The sequence below is a fragment of the Melitaea cinxia genome, chromosome 2 (genome assembly GCF_905220565.1).
Source record: "Melitaea cinxia chromosome 2, ilMelCinx1.1, whole genome shotgun sequence".
In the NCBI taxonomy this organism is placed as follows: domain Eukaryota; kingdom Metazoa; phylum Arthropoda; class Insecta; order Lepidoptera; family Nymphalidae; genus Melitaea; species Melitaea cinxia.
In genome coordinates, this window is record NC_059395.1 from 10,851,801 (window position 1) to 10,876,062 (window position 24,262).

A 24,262-nucleotide genomic window follows, 5' to 3' on the forward strand; every position below is an offset into this window, starting at 1 on the left:
CCACCCCCTCTCTTCCCGTGGGTGTCGAAAGAGGCGACTAAGGGAAAACACAGTTCTACTACCCCCTTGGAACTTATAAAGCTGACAGATGACGGGATAACCACCCAACTTCTGGCTTTGAAATGCACAGGCCGAAGACGGGCAGCAGCGTCTTTGGTGCGACAAAGCCAGCCCTGCGATCATCACACCGCCTGCCCAGCGTTGTGACTATGGCCAAAACACATGAGTTCGCGACATTTCTGGCGCGAACTTGTGGAGGTCTATGTATGTCCAGCAGTGGACTGCAATAGGCTGAAGTGAGTGAGTCCTTACGATTATTACTATCTTATTTGGACACAAGTCACAGGATTCCAAAATTATTGCATATAATCACTATTATCAATACTTGTTTTAAGTGGGCCCAAAGTATATCATATATGCAGACCTTTATTAAAATATCAATTATTTATAGGTGGCCCTTACTTTTAAAAGAAATTCAAAAGGTGGCAACTCGCAATGTCAAAAATGAACCAATTGTTGAAGAAAATGATATTTTGAACATTCTTTTTGATAAGTATTTTTATATTATTGATTTTTATTTTTTATACCTATATAAAATAATTATGTTAGCGGAATTTAACTAAAAATAGATTCTCAAGTGTAGATAAATGGCTTTTATTTTAATGTTTTTTTTTTTTAAATTAACTTTCAATAAAACTGTACATGATTATATATATTTATTAGTCTACATCAATAGAAATATACGTTTATTTAAATGGACACGTTTCATTTTAAGATGAATGAAAACATTGCCTATAATATATTTATATATGAAACTAACTATAATATTATAACAAATTTTTCAAATAAAGAATTGCACTGAGTGTGTGACAAGAATCCTGAAATATGTTTAAAACTTTTTTATGCCATTCACTATATAACTTCTTTGCTGGGTGTGGAAATACCTAAAGCTTCTTCATATCCAATCTTTGTTTCGTGTTTATCTGTAAAAAAAATAAAATACTTTTGTTTAAACTTAAAAAGATCAATACGGAGAACTTATGAAATGTTTACAGTGGAAATAGTACATAGTAAAAATAAAATTATAACCTTTTTTGGAGGATTTCTTTATCTTCGAATCCTTGTCTTTCGCATCTTTTTTCGACTTCTTTTGCTTTTCAGTTTTAATGGTCTCCGGTTGTTTCTTATTAAAGGCGTCGTCGGCGGTTGCAAGGTCGTTCTTAGAGTCACTGTTATCTCCGGTTTCTATCAGTAAATTATCTCTTACATCATTCGCGAGTTCAGGTAACATTAAATCTACTTTCTTATTGTGTTTAGATTTTTTAACTTTCTTCTTATGAGTAGTTTTTTCTGGTCTTTTTTCTGACGATTTAGTTTTCTTCGATTCCTTTTTCTGATTCAATAAACCAGTTTCCGGTAATGGATACTGTTGTATTCTAGATGTTAACAACTCTTCTTCGCGTAACGGTCTATAAACAGAAAAAGTGTAATTAAGTAAAAGCAACGTTAAAAATAAAGTGTACAAGTTACATTAAGGTTTTCTTTTACTACTCAAGGATATTTGCTGGTAAAGTTATTTTACATCTCTCATGTTCGGTAAGTAGGTTCTTATTACCTCCAAATGGGGCTTGTAGGTGACTAATTAGCACTCTAGGGTAATAATGTAACTAGAAAAGCCCTAGGGCGGTAAGTAAATAAAAAACAAAAACATTTCTTTCTTTCAAAAAGTTCGTGTACATCTAACCATCATACTGGCAATAGACATCATGCATTCAGCCCAATGACCAAAGAGGTCGCTTTGCTATTCAGCCTTGTCTTCGTGTGAGTATAATAGTCATCAATGTTAAATATCGAACGGCGAAGCTCAATTTTATCTTGAAAAAAAAAATTAAAAAGTTTTTTACTTGATTCTTTTTAATGATAAAATGTTTTATTATTGTAATGCCGGTTTTTTTCTACTTACCTCTCAATCGAGATGTAAAGCAGAATAGTTAACTCGGGTGTAAGCATCAATTGCACCCTCGAACTATAAATATCTCGGGCTGCAATTGATGCCTTACAGCCCTTGGCTACTAATCTACTATTACGTATGACGATATCCAACAGATAGAGAAGTTTGCGATGATGTCGACAAACAGGTCGAGGTCAGTTTAGTTAAGTAATTATAAATGCTCCACAATTTATAGCCTCACGATGTGAATTTGTCAGGGGAATGGAACCACATAACATAGTTATAAAAACCCAGACTACGAAAAACATGTGTATCTAAACCGTGGCTTACAACAAACCATGGTTTTTGGTCGGTTACATGGTTACGTGCGGTGACCGAATTTGCGACCACCAGCGCATCCAGCTCCGCTGTGATAATGTTAAATAGTTATCTGACGTGAGCGCGCAGCAGCGATAACGAGCGGCCCGGTACGCACAGGTCGAGGTCGAGGTCGAGCGCGCGGTGCGGGTCGTCGCGCGGCGGCGGCTCGTCGTCGGAGGGCGCGGCGCCGTCCGGCAGCTCGCCGCCCGCAGCCACCGCCGGCCGCGCGCCCGCGCTGCGCCCTGTTGGGGTTACACTTCTACACCACTGATGCGTTACAAACAAAGCATAAAGAGTCGCAGCCTGTGAAGTACAAGGCAGACTTGTGGCCGTGTGGAGCCATTTCTTCCCGACGACCCCGACATAAAAAGGAAACTTACTCGTATTATCTAAATTGGGTAGGTGGTGTAGTTGTATAATAAACTTACATATAAATGTCTACATTCTAATACTTATAGAAAATACATAAATAAATAAAAAGGAGAATGTAAATATAAAATACATAGTCTGGCCATTAATACTGTTACAATTATAATTGTGTTTGCAGGCTTTATTTCGTTGTATTGTACAATCGTATTTTGATAGAGTGATTGATAATGTAGATATAGTACTAAAAAAGATGTATTTTTTTAGACATTTTATAAATTAAGCAGACAAGAAATCTGCCAGTCATTAATCCTCATGGTTTCACACGTTTATATATTCTTTGCATACACATTATACAGGTAGGACGAATACAACTGTGAAACATTACATTCAACCACACACATATATGTGTGGTTTAATATATATGATTTTAGACATCTATCGAGTGTTTTATTACCTACAACTATTTATCTTTTATATTTTTAGAACTTTAGAAGTTCATACGAAAATATATATTCTTTTATCATCATTTTAACAACTCATTTGTATGGCCCTGGATGGCCTACGAAACACAAATAAATCGGACAAAAGGATGACAACCCTTATCTTTTTAGGTTTTGTAGATTTATATAATTGTATAGTCAATATAATGCCCCAGTATGTATAAATGACACCCACATTGGCATCAACTTTTTAAACAGGCGTGTTCCGGTTCATTGCGCTAGAATAAAGAGAGGATAGGTGAGGATGAGGCGATGAGGCCTGAAGTCGAGGTTATTCTTCAAATGTCTAATGGTCTATCAGGAAGAACCTGTTCGCTTCAATATGTACATATTTTATTAATATATTTTGGTTGATGTTGTTTCAGATTTGTAAACATAGGAAAGGCTTATAATATACATTACGTTAACGTTTTCTTTCATAATTCAAGGACTTCATGTGTCACCAATCTAGACAAGTAGGGCAGATTTTTAAGATAAGTGATAACGTTTACACATTTCATGCCGCCGTAAGCATGATGTAGCATAGATAAAGTACGTAAAACCGTATTGTCCAGAATATACAATCTACAGATAAATTTTTGTTGTAGTAAAAAAGTTGTAATCAGATCTCGATTAAATTTAAATGTGATCACTTGATAAACACCGGCTTTCGATTAAATTAAAAATCATAAAAATCGGTACACCCAAGAAAAAGTTATGCGGATTTTCGAGAGTTTCCCTCGATTTATCTGGGATCCCATCATCAGATCCTGGTTTCCTTATCATGGTACCAAATTAGGATTATATCTTTTCCAACAAAAAAAGAATTATCAAAATCGGTTCATAAACGACGGAGTTATCCCCGAACATACATAAAAAAAACATATACGGTCGAATTGAGTAACCTCCTCCTTTTTTTTGAAGTCGGTTAAAAATAAACAAAATATTAAATTTGAATTTGGAATCTGTCATTCTTATATGATTGTTCGTTGTTTTATCATTTTCGCGTCATTACATTAAAATGGATTGTCGTGATAAAGAGAACCGAAATGCTGTAGCTATGGAGCCAAATATAATTTTTAAAGCTCTCCATATGCTTGGTAATAGTCAAATTTTTGTGTACTGGACTATTGATAAGTACAATTAAACCTCTTCTATTTATGACAGAAAAAGATCTGCCCGTCCACGTAGCATTCGTACGAAAAAGGCGATCAAAATAGTAAGGGAAAGAATTCGAAGAATCCTGTCCGAAAGCAAAAGAATTTTATCTCGGGAGATAAAGACGGCACCTAGAGTCATATCGCATTTATTTAAAAGATGACTTAGGATTTGCAGCCTATAAGAGACGCACTGGTCATTTCTTAATTGATAGTTTAAAATAGGATAGGTTGGTAAAATCAAACCAACTACTTAAGCGGTACGCGAAGGGCAGTCACAGAAATGGTCTAAGATCCCGATATATTTATTTGATAATTTATGTATTTAAAATTATTTATACATATCTAATTTTTTTTAATTATTAACTAATCATATCCTAGACTGAAAATTTTTAGGCAACCTATATGCAATATATTTATTGACTTATTAAATTAAATATAAAATACGTTTTATCAAATAAGCATCTCAGTGAAGGTGGATCTCTGGACAGGATAGACTCGGATCGTTTTATATCGGGATCCTATACTAAAAAGTTTTGTTTATGGATGAGAAAATTTTTACAACTGAGCAATATTTTAACAAACAAATTGACCTTATTTATGTTCAAAACTCTAATAAAGCTTCCCAATTAATCAACAGAGTACAACGTGGGCATTATCCGAATTCAGTGATAGTTTGGTGGGGTGTTAGCTATGAAGGAGAGACTGAGCCATATTTTTGTGCAAAGGATATAAAAACATCGGCACAAGTATATCGAGATACTATTCTTGAGAAGATAGTTAAGCCCCTTAACAACATCATGTTTAATAGCCAAGAATGGTACTTTCAGCAAGACTCGGCGCCGGTTCATAAAGCTCGATTAACCCAATCTTGGTTAGAAACCAACGTTCCATACTTCATCAGAGCTGAAGACTGGCCGTCATCTAGTACTGATCTTAATCCGCTGGATTATAACCGAAACAATCCATATGATTGGCTGTGAAGCATTTTCCCATGGAAAGAGTCCGTGCTTCTATTAATAACTGGCCACAACATTTAAAGGACTGTGTTGCAGCTAATGGAGTCCACTTCAAATAAGCTTTGTATATTTTTAATGGTTTAATATCAATGTGTTAAACTAACACACTGTAATAGTAGATAAAAAGAAAAAATGACGTGCACTGCTATTAAAATTACGAGTAAGGTTGAACGCTTTGATATAAAATTAGTCTTTCAACTAACCAAAAAAAAAAATTTTTTTTTCTACATGATATTGGCGAAATCATCTGTGCTCATTTGGCACCATTGAAAGCCATTTTAACCTAAAGAAAAAGAAGATTATATTTAACCCATATTTATGTATACATTTTCAGTACTCAACTTTTCATTGAAGTAGGGCACTGCAGGAAATATTCTGCTCAAAATCTGGAGCAGGCCAATTGCGAAAGTACCACAAGATCACAGCGAAATAATCTTTGGTAGTGTTGTGTTTTTGTGGTAATTAAGGTGCCAGCTCCTGTGTAGAATCGACACCAAGTTTGTGATGCCTCTGGTGTTGCAGGCGTCTATAAGCTACGATAATCACTTACAGCCTTAAATGTAATTTACGTTATTTGCTGAGAATTTCTATTAAAAACCGATTGGAGAAAAAAATTACACAAATTAACATTTACCATCACTATCAGACTCTGACGAATGTCTCTCAACCTTATTCTTTCGTTTCTTAGTTGGCCGTTTCTCTTTCTTGGACTTCTTTGAATTTTCTCTTGAAATTAAGTACTTATCAGATCGTTTAGCTGCAATCAAAAATATAATATTCGTATAAATGTAAATATTTTACTTATAAAACAAACCGTATAAAGAAAAAAAAATTGCAATTTTTTATAGAGAAAATGTTTGAAACTTGAGTAACTAAGCATTTGACAGAGCGTCACGATGATGAAATGTGTAGCACTCGAAAAATTACTTTTTTTTTTAAATTAAACTTACAGTTTACGCTTAACCAAAATACACTATTCTCTTAGTGAATATTCAAAATGTTTAGTATAGTGGCTTTCATCATTAGTACGAAACGAGTTCTCACTGTGCACTTGCAGCGGCACTTCCAACGCAATCTCCGCGATGGGCACGTCGTCCTGCTGGTAGGAGCGCGGCGAGTCGTCCTTCAGGTAGTGCGGGTTGTTGGCTTGCTCCTGGCGGCGCGCCTCGCGGACCTAAAATTTTAATTAAATTAAAACATACATATTTTAAACGAGTTAGCTTCTAAAGTCAGTTTTAAAGGGTACAATTGTTCGTTTTATAGGACAATTGTATAATTTAAATTTGCCTGATCTCCAGAGAGTCACCGGATGCCTTCTTTAAAGAAATGTGAAGTAGAAAGATGATACTCTTTTTAGCACTCATTTTTTACTGTACTCTTATACATTTTTACAGTAAAATCATATTTTTTAAATATTGACAATTTCAAGATAGTCGGCTCAGCGGCTTTACCTACAAAACTAGGTATGAAATAATTGTAAAATTGCTTTGGTCAGCTGTTATTTAAAAAAAAAAAATGGAAGTTTAGCTATTTATATTTTATTGACAAATTTTCGTTTTTTATATAACTTATAATAATTTTAGGAAAAATATTACGCGTCATTTTTAACGGACAATGTCGAGATCTAAGGAAGTAAGATATTGAAAAAACCTACTTTCCAAATATATTTTTTTCTTTTGATAGTACATATTTGTAAATTACATCCCTAATTCCACTTTAATATCGATTTTTAAGGAAAAATAATGTTCCCTTCATGGCTTACCGGTTTAAGGGTTAAAAAGATCTTTGAAGGTTGTTGCGAAGAACCGGTGTAAAATTCAACACTTGTAATTTCAGATAAATTTCTTTACATCGTACTAAGCCAGGCTTAGTTGTTAATCTCGTTTGACAACAGAACCAGAGTAAACCCCATATAAGATTGGCTCTAAATAGTCACTATAGCTGTATTACGTGCGATGAGTCAAATATTAGAAGAACATTTAAACATCCCCTGTTTCTCCTTCATGACATCAGGAAATGAGTAATTCATATTCAACCATCAACTCATGATATATTTTATTAACCGACTATACAGGTATTCTATAAATACGTTCGTTTTTCTCACAAAAAATCCGGAAATAACGATATGTTTTTAATTGATTTAAAAACTTCGACTCTCTTTTTTTTTGTTTTATGTTGTTACTTCCTAACCTTTTACCTCTGTACCGATTTTGATTATTCTTTTCTTTTTTTTATTAGAAAACCAGTTTCTCTGTCGCGGAGTCCCATTAAAATTTTATCGATATCTGACGTATATTTTTAAATTTATACTTAATAATCCGCATTTAATAGATTATTATTTGCGACTTCATACGCTGTAATATTCGATGTAAGCCGAAGGCGAGTTTCGTTTGCTCACAAACACAATGATTGGAATATAGGAACCGGGCTCAAGTGGCACTAGTGGCACTAGAGGCACTAGAGGCACTAGAGGCACTAGAGGCACTAGAGGCGCTAGAGGCAGCTACCGCGTCCAGCTCGGCGGCGGACAGCGGCGCGGCGCGCGGCTCGTCGCGCGGCGCCGCGAACAGCGCCGCGCCTGGCTCGCCCGCCTCGCCCGACGAGCGCGACGAGCTGGAGCTGGCCGACGAGCTGCGCGGCCGGCTCAGCCAGCGGGCCAGGTCCAAGCTGTGCCAAGCGTACGTTCATCTAATGGATGTAGTTCTCTGTGCGCGTGTTCGTCGTGTTGTAACCTCTCCTAAGCGGCTGGACCGAATGGGGTTCAAATTTCTTGTGTACATTTCGACGGGTTCGTGGATTAAAAACACAATTTAACCTTTATGCGATTCTCAAAACTGTATCATATCGTTTTATCTTCTTTTTTTATACTTCTTTTTTTATAACTTGGTCGGCAAACAAAAAAAAGCTCTCTTGATGGTAAGCGATTACCGTAGCTTATTAGACGTCTGCAACACCAGAGCAGTTACAAGAGCGTTGCCGACCTTATCCCCACTTTGCCCCAGGACCTCTGGTCACCTTACTCACCAACAGGAACACAAGACTGCTTGAAAGCAGTATTATTTAGCTGTGATCTTCTGTAAGGTCGAGGTATTACCCCAATCGGGCTATTCCATATTTTGAGCAGGAAATTTCCTGCTGAGCCCTACTTCAGTTAAATCCAGTCGAAGTAATCGGCATCAGTACGTATCCCACTATGTTATGTAACCCATAAATACCTTTTATTAATAAATCCTGGTTTCAAAGAATTTAAGCAAACTCCTCTAATTTAATTTTTGTTTGTAACAGTTTTCCAAATTAGTTTAATCAAAAATGATAAATACAAAATAAAATGCATTATGCAATTGTAACTGAAACTTAATAATTACACAATAATAATGGTAATTATATACTTACTCAGCAGGCATTGGTACTTTTTTCTGTGCTTTTGGTGCTACCGGTTTCAGTTCTCCTTCGAAGAGATTAGCAAGCTCTTCAATAAGACCTCCACTTAAACTTTTGGTAGATTCCTCTCCGTTGATTTCGTCATTTTCATTGTCTTCCAATCCGTTACTAAAAATAAAATAGTATAAATTGATTTAAAAAAAAAAAAACAAAAAAGCGATGGTAGCACTTCAAGTAATTTTAGACTTTTGATCTAACCTGTGATTGAACATTCAAACAACACAACTAAGACAAACGAAAGCAGCTCTAGAGCACGGGAAAGGAACTAATCACGAAAGACGCACGAGCGTCAATTTTGTATAAGCCATTGTACGACAATACGGTTACTTCGTTCCTGTACCTCGCTTTATTATAAAGAGTACCAAAATTCATTTCGCAGGTTGAAAGGTCACTCATTATACATGGCGATGCCAATATGTCCAATAGATCGGTCTCATAGTACGCGTCATGTGTCACAGCGCTATTTAATATATTTATTTATTTAATATTCGTAAAACCAACAGCACAAATAACAATATATAGCAATTGAACTAAAGAACATTTGGCTAATGATAGGTCTTCACGTATAAGAAGTAGTATATAAATAAACATATCATGCGGACAGAGTAATTGCACGTCAAGGTGTTACATAACCTTTTTAAACAATACATATATTATATCAATTAAATAATGCAAAAAAAACTGGCTCGATACTCGCCTTGCCACCAAACCCGAACTGAATACATCAAAATGGCCCAGTCTACACAGATTATTTAAGCCTTTACTGGCGCACCACAGAAAAGCATTTTGGCAGTAATTTATGGATACCAGAGGTAGTTGAATAGGTGTATAATGCCGTACTGATTTCAATAGTACGGTAAAATTAATTTTAGAAAGAAGTTCCGGAGAGTTAATTTTATTAGTAACTAGCTGTGCCCGCGGCTTCGCCCGCTTTGAAATTAGTGTGTCACAAATTTTTCCCGGCAAACTTCCAGTGAAACTCTGATCAAAATCGGCTTAGCCGTTCCGTAAACCTTCCTCATGGTGAAACCGCATGAAAATCCGTTCAGTAGATTTTGAGCGAATCGATCACATACACTTTTGGGGACTTTGTTTTATAATACACTAACTGTTGCCCGCGACGACGTCCGCGTGGTTATGAAGATATGTATTACTATCAAGATGTTTAACACAAATTATTTTTTTATTTCAGTCACTTGAAATGCTTTTCACACTGAGTAACTTTTTAAAAGGCATAATTTTATATAATTTAATAGTTATTTTTATTAAACCTCTCTATACACCACATTTTAAGTTTTATTTTCAGGCTGTATATGTTTCATACAAACTATTAACCCCAATTAAACCCCCTTAGCGGTGAAATATAGTAAAATCCGTTCTTAGCGGACGTCTGCTAACTATAATCTACCTCCCTGCCAAATTTTATCTTTGTCCATCCTGGATGAATGGACCATCCAGCGGTTTTTGAGTTCTCGTGATGAGTGAGTCAGTGACCTTTCTCTTTTATATATATAGATTACGATTCATTATTTGGACACCTCCTCACCATTTTTAGAGCATACATTTTAAATTTCAAGTCTCTTACTTCAAAAACATAGGACTTTCATACGAACTTCCAACCCCCGTTTAACCCCTCAGGGGTCGAGTTTCGTAAAATTCGTTCTTAGCGGATGTCTACGCTCTATAAAATACCTACCTGCCAAATGTAAAGTTTGTAACTGTTATAGTTTCGGAGATTTCGTGATGAGTGAGTCAACCTACGATCCCCCGTTTTAACCCCAAAAGGGAGTCGGTTTCTAAAGATACATTATTTGGACACCTCCTCACCATCTATAGAGCACACATTTTAAATTTCAAATCTCTTACTTCAAAAACATAGGACTTTTATAAATACAAACTTCCGACCCGCGTTTTATCCCCTTGGGGTAGAGTTTCGTATAATCCGTTCTTAGCGGATGTTACGCCCTATAAGGAACCTACCTGCCAAACTTTAAGTTTGTGGCTGTTATAGTTTCGGAGATTTCGTGATGAGTGAGTCAACCTACCATCCCCCGTTTTAACCCCAAAAGGGAATTGATTTCTAAAGACACATATTTAGACACCTTCTCAACATCTAAAGAGCATACGTTTTAAATTTCAAGTATCTTACTTCAAAAACATAGGATTTTCATACAAACTACCAACCCCCATTTTACCCCCTTAGGAGTCGACTTTCGTAAAATTCGTTCTTAACAGATGTCTACACCGTATAAGGAACCTACCTGCCAAATTTCAAGTTTGTAGGTGTTATAGTTTCGGAAATTTCGTGATGAGTGAGTCAGCCTATCATCCCCCGTTTTAACCCCAAAAGGGAGTTGATTTCTACAGATACATTATTTGAACACCTTCTCATTATCTATAGAGCATACATTTTAAATTTCAAGTTTCTTACTTCAAAAACATAGGACTTTCATACAAACTTGCAACCCCCGTTTTACCCCCTTAGGGGTGGAGTTTCGTAAAATCCGTTCTTAGCGGATGTCTACGTCCTATAAGGAGCCTACCTGCTAAATTTCAAGTTTGTAGGTGTTATAGTTTCGGAGATTTCGTGATGAGTGAGTGACCTTTCGCTTTTATATATATTATAGATTATAGATTATAGATTATAGATTAGATTTATTAAAAAAAAAAAAAAACAATATCAGCAATTTCACGCTGTCTGTATAAAGGAAGCAAGTGGAATCGTGCGCATTGATTTTGGTAAATATTAGAGGAATAAGGTAGCTTCAGACGATAACACAAAAACTTAACAAATTTCATTTGTAGTTGCTCGATTCTGTTTGTGTACTTTTTATAACGGGGATTCCAGATCTCTGATCCATCCTCTAGGATACTTCTAACAAACGTGCAGTATAAAATTTTAATAGATTTGATATCTTTAAAATTTTCTGAGGTTCGCATGATGAGTACCAGTGCTTTTGAGGCTTTTTTAATAATTTCGTCGATATGCTCATCAAAGATTAGCCTCGAATCACGAATCACCCCAAGATCCCGCACCTTCGTAAGTCTTTGGACATTTTAACCCTTTAGTTGGTATTCAGATGGAATGTGAGCTGACTGATGACAGAATGATACAAGTGAACACTTAGATGGATTAAGATCCAATTTATTTAATTCGCAATAAGTGCTCAAACCTAATAAATCCGACTGAAGGTCGAGTACGTCGGATCTGGTTGAGATGGTCTTGTAAATTTTCATATCGTCAGCAAACCATAGCAACTCAGAGTGTATAAAGCATGGTTCAATAGCATTTACAAAGATCAAAAACAGCAGTGGACCTAAGAGGGAACCCTGGGGTACACCACTAGGAACAACAACCCAACTAGATATGTAATTATTGATAACTACAGCCTGGTATCTGTTAGAAATATAAGACTCAAACCACCTAAACAAATCACCACTAATTCCAATATTTTCCAATATTTTTAAATAAATAAATAAAATAAATAAATAAAATAAATAAATAACATTTCCTATTATTCTGGACCGACGATCTACATAAAATTTCCGGCGTAGGCTGGATGAGGATTGTGTAAAACCGGGATGTTTGACGCGAACTTGAGAAGGCCTATGTCCAGTGGAGTGCAATAGGCTGAACTGAACTAAATGACTGATTGACTGACTGACCTCTGCAGGTGGTCGACTAGCGCTAGGTCGGGCAAGTCAGACAGGTCGGGCAGGTCGGACGGCAGAGCGGGGTCGGTGGGTTCCAGACGATGCAGTACGATGGACATGAGCGCCGTGGTGTTGTGCGCACGCTCCTGCACCTCCATGTCCTCGCTGCTGAGGAGGGGCCGCATGCCTGCCAGGATCTCGTGCAAAACCTGCGGGAAATGTCATCACAATTGGACGCCGGTTAGAATCATATATGAAGTTAGTTGTAATAGTTTAGATAATAATTATTTATTTGTGTGCACAAAAATGGAAATAACAAAAGTAAATAATATCAAATTATAGGTTTCAACCTCATTGAAATAAGGAATAAATAAATAAATTATTGTTATTGCTACAATGCTATTACTATATTTCATTCATGTTAAGAAAATAGTGAGTCATTAATTAAATCGTAGTAAATTAGAATGCCACGACGCATTGGCGCAACGGTTACAGCACTGGTTTATGGGTGTTGCGCTGACGGTTGCGGGTTCAATCCCCGCACATGACAAACATTTTAATTGGCTATACAGATGTTTGTCGTGGTCCGTCGGTCCCGGTCGTTATCACGTACACCTGATAGCGATTACTCATATAATCCGCTAACTCGCATTGGAGCAGCGTGGTGGATTAAGCTCCAATTCTTCTTCTACATGGGGAAAGAGGCCTACGCTTAGCGGTGGGATGTAATAGGCTGAATCGTAAAGTAGCCACTATTGATAAACAACGATAGTCGCGCCTGCGCTCGGCCGCACGCATCACGTGCTCCTACAGTACGAGCGCACTCACGGCGACGACGGCGCGGCGGTCGCGCCTGCGCTCGGCCGCATGCGTCACGTGCTCCTACAGTACGAGCGCACTCACGGCGACGACGGCGCGGCGGTCGCGCCTGCGCTCGGCCGCGCGCAGCAGCCGCGCCGCCAGCTCGAGCGCGGCGTGCACGCACACGGCGCGTCACGTGCTCCTACAGTACGAGCGCACTCACGGCGACGACGGCGCGGCGGTCGCGCCTGCGCTCGGCCGCATGCGTCACGTGCTCCTACAGTACGAGCGCACTCACGGCGACGACGGCGCGGCGGTCGCGCCTGCGCTCGGCCGCGCGCAGCAGCCGCGCCGCCAGCTTGAGCGCGGCGTGCACGCACACGGCGCGTCACGTGCTCCTACAGTACGAGCGCACTCACGGCGACGACGGCGCGGCGGTCGCGCCTGCGCTCGGCCGCGCGCAGCAGCCGCGCCGCCAGCTTGAGCGCGGCGTGCACGAACACGGCGCGTCACGTGCTCCTACAGTACGAGCGCACTCACGGCGACGACGGCGCGGCGGTCGCGCCTGCGCTCGGCCGCGCGCAGCAGCCGCGCCGCCAGCTCGAGCGCGGCGTGCACGCACACGGCGCGTCACGTGCTCCTACAGTATGAGCGCACTCACGGCGACGACGGCGCGGCGGTCGCGCCTGCGCTCGGCCGCGCGCAGCAGCCGCGCCGCCAGCTTGAGCGCGGCGTGCACGCACACGGCGCGTCACGTGCTCCTACAGTATGAGCGCACTCACGGCGACGACGGCGCGGCGGTCGCGCCTGCGCTCGGCCGCGCGCAGCAGCCGCGCCGCCAGCTTGAGCGCGGCGTGCACGCACACGGCGCGTCACGTGCTCCTACAGTACGAGCGCACTCACGGCGACGACGGCGCGGCGGTCGCGCCTGCGCTCGGCCGCGCGCAGCAGCCGCGCCGCCAGCTCGAGCGCGGCGTGCACGCACACGGCGCGTCACGTGCTCCTACAGTATGAGCGCACTCACGGCGACGACGGCGCGGCGGTCGCGCCTGCGCTCGGCCGCGCGCAGCAGCCGCGCCGCCAGCTTGAGCGCGGCGTGCACGCACACGGCGCGTCACGTGCTCCTACAGTATGAGCGCACTCACGGCGACGACGGCGCGGCGGTCGCGCCTGCGCTCGGCCGCGCGCAGCAGCCGCGCCGCCAGCTTGAGCGCGGCGTGCACGCACACGGCGCGTCACGTGCTCCTACAGTACGAGCGCACTCACGGCGACGACGGCGCGGCGGTCGCGCCTGCGCTCGGCCGCGCGCAGCAGCCGCGCCGCCAGCTCGAGCGCGGCGTGCACGCACACGGCGCGTCACGTGCTCCTACAGTATGAGCGCACTCACGGCGACGACGGCGCGGCGGTCGCGCCTGCGCTCGGCCGCGCGCAGCAGCCGCGCCGCCAGCTTGAGCGCGGCGTGCACGCACACGGCGCGTCACGTGCTCCTACAGTATGAGCGCACTCACGGCGACGACGGCGCGGCGGTCGCGCCTGCGCTCGGCCGCGCGCAGCAGCCGCGCCGCCAGCTTGAGCGCGGCGTGCACGCACACGGCGCGCGCGCGCATGGCCGCGCCGCCCGCGTCCGCGCCCGCCGCCAGCGCCAGCGCCGGGAGCGACTCGCGCATCACGTCCTCCTCGCTGCGGCGACACGGTCCACGACTTTACTTAATAAATCACTGGACAATTATGTGGGACGGAGACGGAGCCGGCTAACTTAACCCACGGGTACAGTCGAACCGATCCGGGGACCGGTTCGACTGTATCCGTGAACTAGATTACGACTAAACCTACATTGCACTAAATTCCAGACAAATATCAAACGAGACTTTTACATATAAAACACTATAGTTAGCGGTTCAGTTCGCGGTTGCCGAACACACCAGTTTATTACTAATACTACTTATAATTTATATTTACTTATATTATTGTACTATATATTGTACTGTTATTATTTATATGTATATATACTTATATATTACGTATACTTATATTGTTTTGTTTTAGTATTTATTTAGTTTAAATTGACAAAGTTGTAAGCACTTGCACACACTCACTAGCTCACACACACACATACACTTACACTCAACATACACAAACTAACTCACATATTCTTAATTTCATATTCAGCATCTCATAATTACGTTTTATTACTTTTGTATGATTGTACCTATTGTAAAGATACCTACCCCTTCATATAGAACTCGTATCGAAATTATAAATTGTAGCATAGGGGAGGTTGGCTGATCATTCTTAACATTGTAGTGTGTAAGTAAATGCTATATACTAATATAGCATAGTACCTTGTGTAAGGTATACATAAAATATATGTGACGATATACTAATATACATATATACTGAATACTTTTAAGATACATAACATTAGGCGACAGTAAAATTTATTACATTAATAAACTGGACGTGAAACAATTAACTTGTTTTAATAAACATCCCGAGCTCCCCACCTTAAAACACGGATTATACTGATATATGAATGATCAGTCTGAAGTCAATATTTTTTTTTTGTGTAATTAAACCCTTTGCATAATTCATTCATTATTCGAGCGAGTGAGCTTTTTAACAAACTGTCAATAAATTGTGACGAATTAGAATTATTCTCTCTAGTAGCAATCTTAGGCTGTCATCGAATCGACGACACATTGGCGCGCTCAGTTAACTATACCTATACAGTGTGACTAGTGAATTACTATCAATATTTAAGAGAAACACAAACGAATTCATAGCGAATATATCAAACAGAAACACAAATTCAGGCGAATTCATAGCGAATATATCAATATTACTATTGGAGGCCAACATATTATTAATTAAGCGAAGCGCTGACTTGCGTCTTCACACACTCCACCGCGAACAACGGCCGGGAGCGCATCATGACTGTACAGCGCGGTGCGCATATGCCACATGCCCCCAGTGTCGTAGGGTTATCTATTTTATTATTTAGTAAATGGTATTAGTGGAGCATAAGGGCACACTTTCTCCTTAGCTCAAGTGTGCAAGCCAAGAGATACACCATACACCCAAATCTTCTAGCAGCCTTTTGAGTACTCGCTTCTGGGTTGTTCTATGAAATTTATTTCTATTTTCTCTATCTAATCTCTTCTTTATCTAATTTCTAAGAATGTCTTCTTGTAGGGAGACAGGGTATGCCGCTCCATCTCGTCCATGGGCATGTGTTAAAATACGAAACTGTCCATACGGAACTGAAAAGTCCCGTAGTCTTTGATTAGCGTTTAAGATTACGCTGGCAGTAGGTACTCGCGATTGGGGAACATCTCCCGGTACAAATTGATAGCACACGGCAAGCTATCATTCGCACGCGCATAAGCACGAACCATGTCTAAGTACTCTGCATTTCTCAATTGATAAGCCAAACATGACGGGTTAGGTATACGGGTAAGATCGATCGCTAGGCGCGCGCGCAGAAAATCGAAAGTACGAACCTTACAGCGGCACTCGCCCTACTAACCTATTTAATCGTATTACCGGGAATTAGAACTAGTGACAGTGCGGGCCGCGCGGGGTTGCGGCCTTGCGGATGGCAAGCGGCACAGTACTACACCAAGGCCGCACGCGCCGCCGACATGGCTAGAAATGTACCTACCATACGTCATTTATTAAAATTGAAATTTATGAAAATTTGTAAAAAAAATAAATACCTATTTTTTTACATAATTCGAATGAGAATCATGTACCGAGTATTCTCCTAAAATATTGATAGTAGTTCAGCAGCCACCTGTATAATTATGTGATGTAAACGATTCCGTCACGAGTGACAGTCGCAGTGCGAGCGAGGGAGCGACTCACGCGCAGTACTCGCTGAGCACGAAGGCGGCGGCGTACAGCACCTCGCGCGAGGCGGCGCGCGGCGGCGCGGCGGCGGCGCGCGCGCACAGCGCCGCGCACTCGCGCGCCGCGAACGGCCGCGTCTGCGCCACGCGCGCGCCCACCTCCGTCAGCTGCGCCGCCAGCATGCAGCCTGCGACAAGCCGCACTGGTTACGTGCGCCCGCGGCTCCGCGCTGTGACGCGGGTGTCCTGGCCCGTACCGTGCTTGGCGCTGGTCTCCATCTCGGTGAGCTCGGCGAGCACGGTGACGTACCACTCGAAGTCGACCACGTGCTGGTAGTTGTTCTGCGCGCAGATCTCGATCATGCGCGTGAGCAGCTCGTCGCGGTACAGCGTGCCCTCCGCGCGCTCCATGTGCACCATCAGCTTCTTCACTATCTCCATGAGATTCTTCTTCGATACCTGATCGGAAACGGGCAATTTTAGGTTTCTACATTGAAATTGTCAATTGAAATTAAAAAATAATAATTGTAAAATGAGATTAAAAAAATCATTAAATAAAAACCAAACATTTACATTTGTAACGATAGTATTTGTTTTTATATCGAATAAGACACATGAAGTTTCTTAAATAATGCGTGGCTTTGCTTTGATGTAATTTAAAATTATAAAATCCGTACCATTCCATATAGAAGACCCAACGCTCTGAGTCTAATGGATTCATCCTTGTCGTCCAAACACGCCAGCACTAAATCTTTATGAGCTTGCACAGATTTCGGATGAGATTTGAGAATTCTCGACATCGCCAGCAAGCCCAGGTATTTTACTGTAAATAAGTAAAAACAAGCATTAAACAAAAATATTATATTTTTTTTAAATATTTCCACCTTAATGAACATTTTAAATATTAATAATTTTATATGCATTAGGAAAGATGCCGCCTCTTATAGCACTATAAATATGTACTTCAATATTATTTAACGAAATTAATTTCTTATTTTTTATAAATATATATTGATTTATTATTTTACATAAATAACATTTTTAAATATGGTTTTTTTATGTTCTTTTTTTTATACAATGATAGACTTGCGTTTGACCACTATTTCATCTGATGATAAGTGAAAATGCAGTCTAAGATGGAGCACGCTTACCTAGATGTAACTTATTCACTCGCCACTTTAAGATCCCCAGGTTATAGTTTTCCGAAAAGACAGACGCTGGTAGAGAGTTCCATTCTTTGGCCGTACATATAAAGAATGTACTAGCTATGTTACAACTTTAACAAATTCAAAGGGCCTAGCAATATGAAAAAAAAAAATTGCGAAAATAGTCCTAGTGAATATATTAATAATTCAATACTACCTACATAAGGATACATAAATATATTTAAAAAATATATATTTTTTTCAACATTCAGATTACGCTATACATAACAGATAAGGCATAATAATTACAATAGTGACCAGACTTGTTTACGCTAATAAGCGTAGATAGAAATATTTATTTGTCTACTATCGCATCCGAAATAATACTATAATAATTCAATAAATTATATTAATTTAGAAAATATTGTTGTTGATAATATTTCATACAATTACAATTACATTGTTTTCTATTAACATTTCATAGTACTTAATAAAGTAAATTAAGTAGTATAATAAAAATTATTAATCTAACCCGTTATTATTTAAATATGTATCATTTCTATATGTATTCATAAAAAATATATATATTTAATATAACAGTCGGTTGTTACCTATAACGCAAGCATTAAGTTGCTTACGATAGGAACAGACAGCCGTGTTTGTATGTTATGGATATTTATTTATTATTATTATCGGATTGTTATTCATTAATAAATGCTTCACACTCAACGGTTTTCCCCAGTAGAATTTTCTCCGGTGTTGAGGGGCCGGAAACACATACAATACACAAACACAACACCCAGACCACGAGTAATTAAATTAATTGTATCTTTAACTTTTTTAAATATTATTGAAATTTAAATTGTATGTCAATTTATATCGAAACTTTTAAAGGACAAATTAATTTAAGTTTATTTTTTATATGCTTTGCTTCAGCCTGTGTGCCCACTGCTGAGCATACGCCTCTTTCCCCATGTAAGAGAAGGATCAGAGCCTAATCCACCACGCTGCTCCAATGTGGTTTGGCAAATATATTCCGTACTATGAGTAACGATCGCTATCAGGTGTAAATGATAACAACCGGGACCGACGGCATAACGTGCTCTCTGATGCACGTTGGGGCAGGTGCTAAACCACAAGGTCTGCACAAACACCTAGACTACAGCAAACATCTGTATGGCCAATTCAAATGTTTATCATGTACGTAGATCGAACCCGCGAGCGCCCGAACAAAAGCCACGCGCCAACGCGTCGTTAGTTTTTATATTTTAATTAAAATAAAGTATATATTGCACGCTAATTAAAAAAAATGAATGATAATCAAAAATCATTACAATAGTGTCCAAAAAATGTACTACAGAAATAAAAATCCGACAGTAAATGTATCTATAACATTCAGATTTATGTAGTAAAAATTTGTATAATGTGGGGACTTGTTTAGGTTGTATAAAATTGTTGGATAAAATTGTTGGTTAGGTAGACCTAAGAATGTTGACATTAAAATTTTAAATATACACTACATGCATAATGCATTATGCAGGTTTTTGGTTCTTGGGTGATACAGTTAAAATCCAGTTATAGTAAATTTACTATTTAGTACAGGAGAATTGAGTCGGTGTTCCGCCCCTCCCTCTAGCTCTTTCTCCCTCTCTCTTACCGACTCTCTCTCTCTCACTGACTCTCTTTCTCTCTCTCACTGACTCTCTCTCTCTCTCTCTCACTGACTCTCTCTCTCTCTCACTGACTCTCTCTCTCTCTCACTGACTCTCTCTCTCTCTCACTGACTCTCTCTCTCACTCAACTTAATGACACCTAAATCTCACAAATACAAACTAAAGGCAAAAAACTTATGTTTACATAATGTTTAAAATATAGATGTGATGTAGGAATAAACACACAGTTCTGATCGCTGTCCTCGATAAGTATCCTCAGTTTCTGCACACAGAGCTGCACAGAAGCTGCGGGACCAGGCATGCCGCTGCTGATGCTGATAAGCACTGCTATCACTGTGTTGATGCACTCGTACAACAGGGACATAGCCGTTGTGCTGGCCAAAGAGAAAACAATGCTATAGTTATTGCACTTTTACTACACTAATATTCTATTTCCTATGTGAAAGCGATTTGAGAAGTTAAAAATTTAGACGATATTTGTTAAAATAACTTAAATACAAGTGACTTTAGGTGAACAAAAGTAACTCAGTAAAAGTGCACTGTAAATGAAAAAATAAGCATGGTTCTATATGTTGTATATGTGAGTATGATACCTTAATAAATCTCTAACCATCATAATTTACTGGAAAATGGTCTTTGTAAATGAAGCCACTACACCTATTTAATTACTAAATAAAAAAGCACTGTTACAATACCATAAAAAGAAGCTATTTAAGCTCTTTCTAAGATTACGCAAAATGGGCAAATAGTTGTCTTGAAGAAAGATAAAGACTAGACAGACAGAGTCACTAGTAACTTTATCTTCGCTTTAGCTTTCCTTGCCCCCATAGAGACCATAAATAGTACAGTTTTGTAAGGCGGTACCGTGACTCTGACTCACCTATGTATTAAATTAGTTAATGGTTCTATCAGTTTCTTGCCAAGTCGGGGCTCTAATGGGGTTAAGGCACCAAACTGGAACAAATATAATGATGCTACATAAAACTAGCTTATGCGAGCTGAATTAATGATCCTCTGTACCAGAATGATATTAATATTTGCCATGTGTACAGCTCAGTTTTGAGAACCTAAAAATTCCTATCATTTTTTTTTCATGGCAAAATTTGCAACAGCAGCAAAAAAATAACATAAAACGTGTGGCATGCCAATTTAGTGTAAACTTTGTGTTTGAGTGGGAAACAATTGAGCCGATTGCAAGTTTTTTGATAAATCCGTTTAATTAATATCATGTGTAATATTAATGAACGGTAATAACAATGTGTGTGGTTCATCCTCCATGTTATAATGTAGTAAGCTTGACACACCAAACTGCTAAGATTGATTATGTTGCAAACAAGAATCGCAAATAGCTGCAACATAGAAAGAAGCCTCATTTTAAATGTGTTTTACTCAATACAATCCAGTGAGGTGTAGTGGATGGATCTAGCTGCTAACTTGTTTCTTTTTCTAGTTTTACTAGGGTACCTGCAAATTAGATCTATGAGGCTTTGAGTTATTTTTCTCCCAATGTCGGGTTCATATTGAGTCATTAAACCAAACTGTGAAGAATCAACAATAAGAGATTAGAGAATTTTTTTGGTACAATAAATTAATACTTTTAAAGAATATGAAGTTTTCTAATTTCTTTACAATATTATAAAGAATATAATAATGTGTCATATACATAGCCATAAATATAATGATTTAATATCAGAGACTTATACAAATAATAAATATCAAAATACAAAAATTAAACTTCTTAAAAGGACATTTGTTTAGTTGAAAATATTTTTAGATATTGCTATCAGTTGAAAAAAATTTGGACATTAAATTTTAATTACCTCTGCACACCACTTCTATAACCCATAAACTAACTATTAATTTTCATTTATAACCAGCAATGGTGCTGTCCAGCACAATAATCATTTATCAAATATAAGCACTTAACAAAATAATGTTCAAAGAAATTCTTATAGTAAATAGTTATTATCTTAGAAGACAATAAATATTGACTACAAAATAACCTAATCATTATCACTAAATGACAAAGAAATAATTAACTTACCAGTTTTATGATTTTAATTAACATCCAATTATTAGTAGATGTAGTCATTAATTTGAAGAATACAGGAGCTAAGGACAAATAGTTCTTGGGATTTTTCCTGGCTAATTCACAAACGACATTGACCGCTGCTGACTGTACACCTATAGAAGTAAAAATTGCACAATGACATACTTTATCCAATATTGGAACATATTTTAATAGAAAAGGGTAGTTATTTACAAAACATTTACCAGGATCAGGGTCTTCTAATTTTTCTTTTAGCTTAGGGAATGCTGGTCTTAAGGCTTCAGGATATCTTAAGAAAACCTTGTACATCATTAGTACAGCTTTCATTCTGAGGTAAGGCTTTGTTGAGCTCATCTAGAACATTATCACATGCTTGTTTAATTTATCTACAACACATTTGATTATTGATATATTGACAAATATTATACCAACCAGTGTCATGATGTCATTGGCAAGATCTCTCGCTAAGTCATGGGATATGAAACAACTTAGCCCGCTGAGTGCTAGCCCAGCTTCATACTGATTTTGAGCATTTAGATCTTTTCTTATCATATTAGTGGTAAGCATGAGCAATTCCGAATCAGCGTGAAATGATTGACTAGCAGCTAAGTAACCTATACGTTTATAAGTAAATTTGTTTGAACTCATCACTTCTATTATATTAAATATTGCCCATGATATATCATATCCTAACATTTGGAGCTGAAAATAAGTAGTATTAAAAATTAAATCATAATTCAAATTTCTACATTTTAATTGGGATAAAAACAATACAAAATATCGGTCATTAATACAGCTTCTAAAATATTTTCAATTTCAAGGATTAAAATTTTAAAGATTGAACCGAAGGATTAGTCATTTGTATATAAATACCAAATCGCCAATACTAAGTAAACTTGGCTACTTACATATGTTAGTTTTGCGACAGCATTAGCTTTCACTCCGATGTTGTCTTGTCGCAACTCTACTTTTATTTCTTCCATACATTGCGCTATATATTTTGCCTGAATTATTGAAATAAAATTAAAATGAAATTTTAGTTTTTAATATTACTTCGTTAACTTTTTATGAACATTAATTGATTAAAAACATATAATAAGTACCTCATTATCTTTGTTATTTCTGATCCCACGAACTAAGTCAGTTAGATTTTTATCAAACATTCTTTCGAAGTTACCCTTAACTTTTTTTAAAGCCATTTTGTATTTCCTTTTTCCTTACTCATAACTTCATAGACCTTAAATTGTTAAAATGATAACAGAGAAATTAAGAATTATCGAACAACGTCAAAAAGAAATAAACTGACAATCTATCAAATGCAATGTTGGCCCCAATGTTGCTAGTATTATTTATACATGTATTTCGATTTATTTATTCATCACCAACTGCGCCAGCGACTTTTGACAGTTTTTGAATAGGCTTTTCTATACATAGATATAGGATATGAGCTATAGCTTAGCCCCTCCAGATCTTTTACATCTATATCTATTACCTATCACTCTGTATAATGTTTATAAAAATGTGTTCACAGAAGATTACTAATTTGTTTAAAGTCTATTAAACGGCGTGAGATCAAGTAATATTTGCAGCATGTTAGTTGTCTTCAGTTTAATATTAAATTATTAATGAATAATTGTCTATTTTTAGTGGCACCTTGGTACAGTATAGGTTCGGTACAAAATCTTACATACAGCTACATTACAAACTATGCAATATAATGTGATATGTAATTTTTATCAGGCAACAATAAATATATAAAATAATAAAAATATCAAAAACTAAAAAAACTATCTTCTAACTAATATTTTTAAACCTATTTGTTATATTAGGCAAACTAATGTTTATCCGGTGGCGACACGAAAGTAGAAAAACTCTGCTCTTTAAATGCTCCGCTGTCAGTATTTAGTTACATAAAAAAATATATTTAAGTATTGTTTTTGATACAATTTTCAATATTGGATATTTTGTGAATTTTTGATGGAATTTTTGTGTTGATATATCGATATATCGGATCAAAATATATCGACTAAAAATATCGATATTTCGGATTAAAAATAGCGATATATCGATACTTTTTTAACAAGTCTGCTCTGTGCAAGCAGCGTTGCAAAAGCTACCGATTTATCGGTAGATCTACCGATTTTGGCCCTTGTCTACCGATATACCGATTTAGCAGTGCTATCTACCGAATTTTTGAATTTTCAACTAATGTAAAATAATTTTCTAAAAAAAGGGTAAAATAATATTCTTAATGCGGTAACACTAAAAGAAAAGGGTAACACAAAATCAATGCACGGGGACTTCCCGAAATTCTT

At 38.5% G+C, this 24,262-nt stretch overlaps 1 protein-coding gene across 1 annotated transcript; it reads right to left on the reverse strand.

The window, feature by feature from the left end:
- Positions 1 to 703: 703 nt before the first annotated feature.
- LOC123664884 (AP-3 complex subunit delta) lies at positions 704 to 23,278 on the reverse strand. The gene is made up of 19 exons (XM_045599271.1): positions 23,051 to 23,278; positions 22,856 to 22,951; positions 22,380 to 22,649; positions 22,172 to 22,301; positions 21,942 to 22,081; positions 20,778 to 20,851; positions 20,123 to 20,271; positions 17,757 to 17,902; positions 17,337 to 17,538; positions 17,096 to 17,267; positions 14,740 to 14,911; positions 12,443 to 12,639; positions 8,729 to 8,884; positions 7,843 to 8,002; positions 6,380 to 6,509; positions 5,964 to 6,092; positions 2,427 to 2,553; positions 1,090 to 1,469; positions 704 to 983 (listed from the first exon to the last, which is right to left on the reverse strand). Exons 1-19 carry the CDS (start codon positions 23,144 to 23,146, stop codon positions 913 to 915), a joined length of 2,997 nt encoding a protein of 998 aa, XP_045455227.1. The 5' UTR covers positions 23,147 to 23,278; the 3' UTR covers positions 704 to 912.
- Between the last annotated feature and the right edge of the window lie 984 nt (positions 23,279 to 24,262).

Excerpts from the sequence above, each read along its gene's own strand:
- LOC123664884 (XM_045599271.1), bottom strand. The coding sequence starts at position 23,146 with ATGGCTTTAAAAAAAGTTAAGGGTAACTTCGAAAGAATGTTTGATAAA. Across the intron at positions 22,302-22,379 it reads CCAATGACATCATGACACTG|ATGAGCTCAACAAAGCCTTA; the intron begins GTTGGTATAATA and ends ATAATGTTCTAG. Across the intron at positions 20,272-20,777 it reads TTAACTAATTTAATACATAG|CACAACGGCTATGTCCCTGT; the intron begins GTGAGTCAGAGT and ends CTCTTTGGCCAG.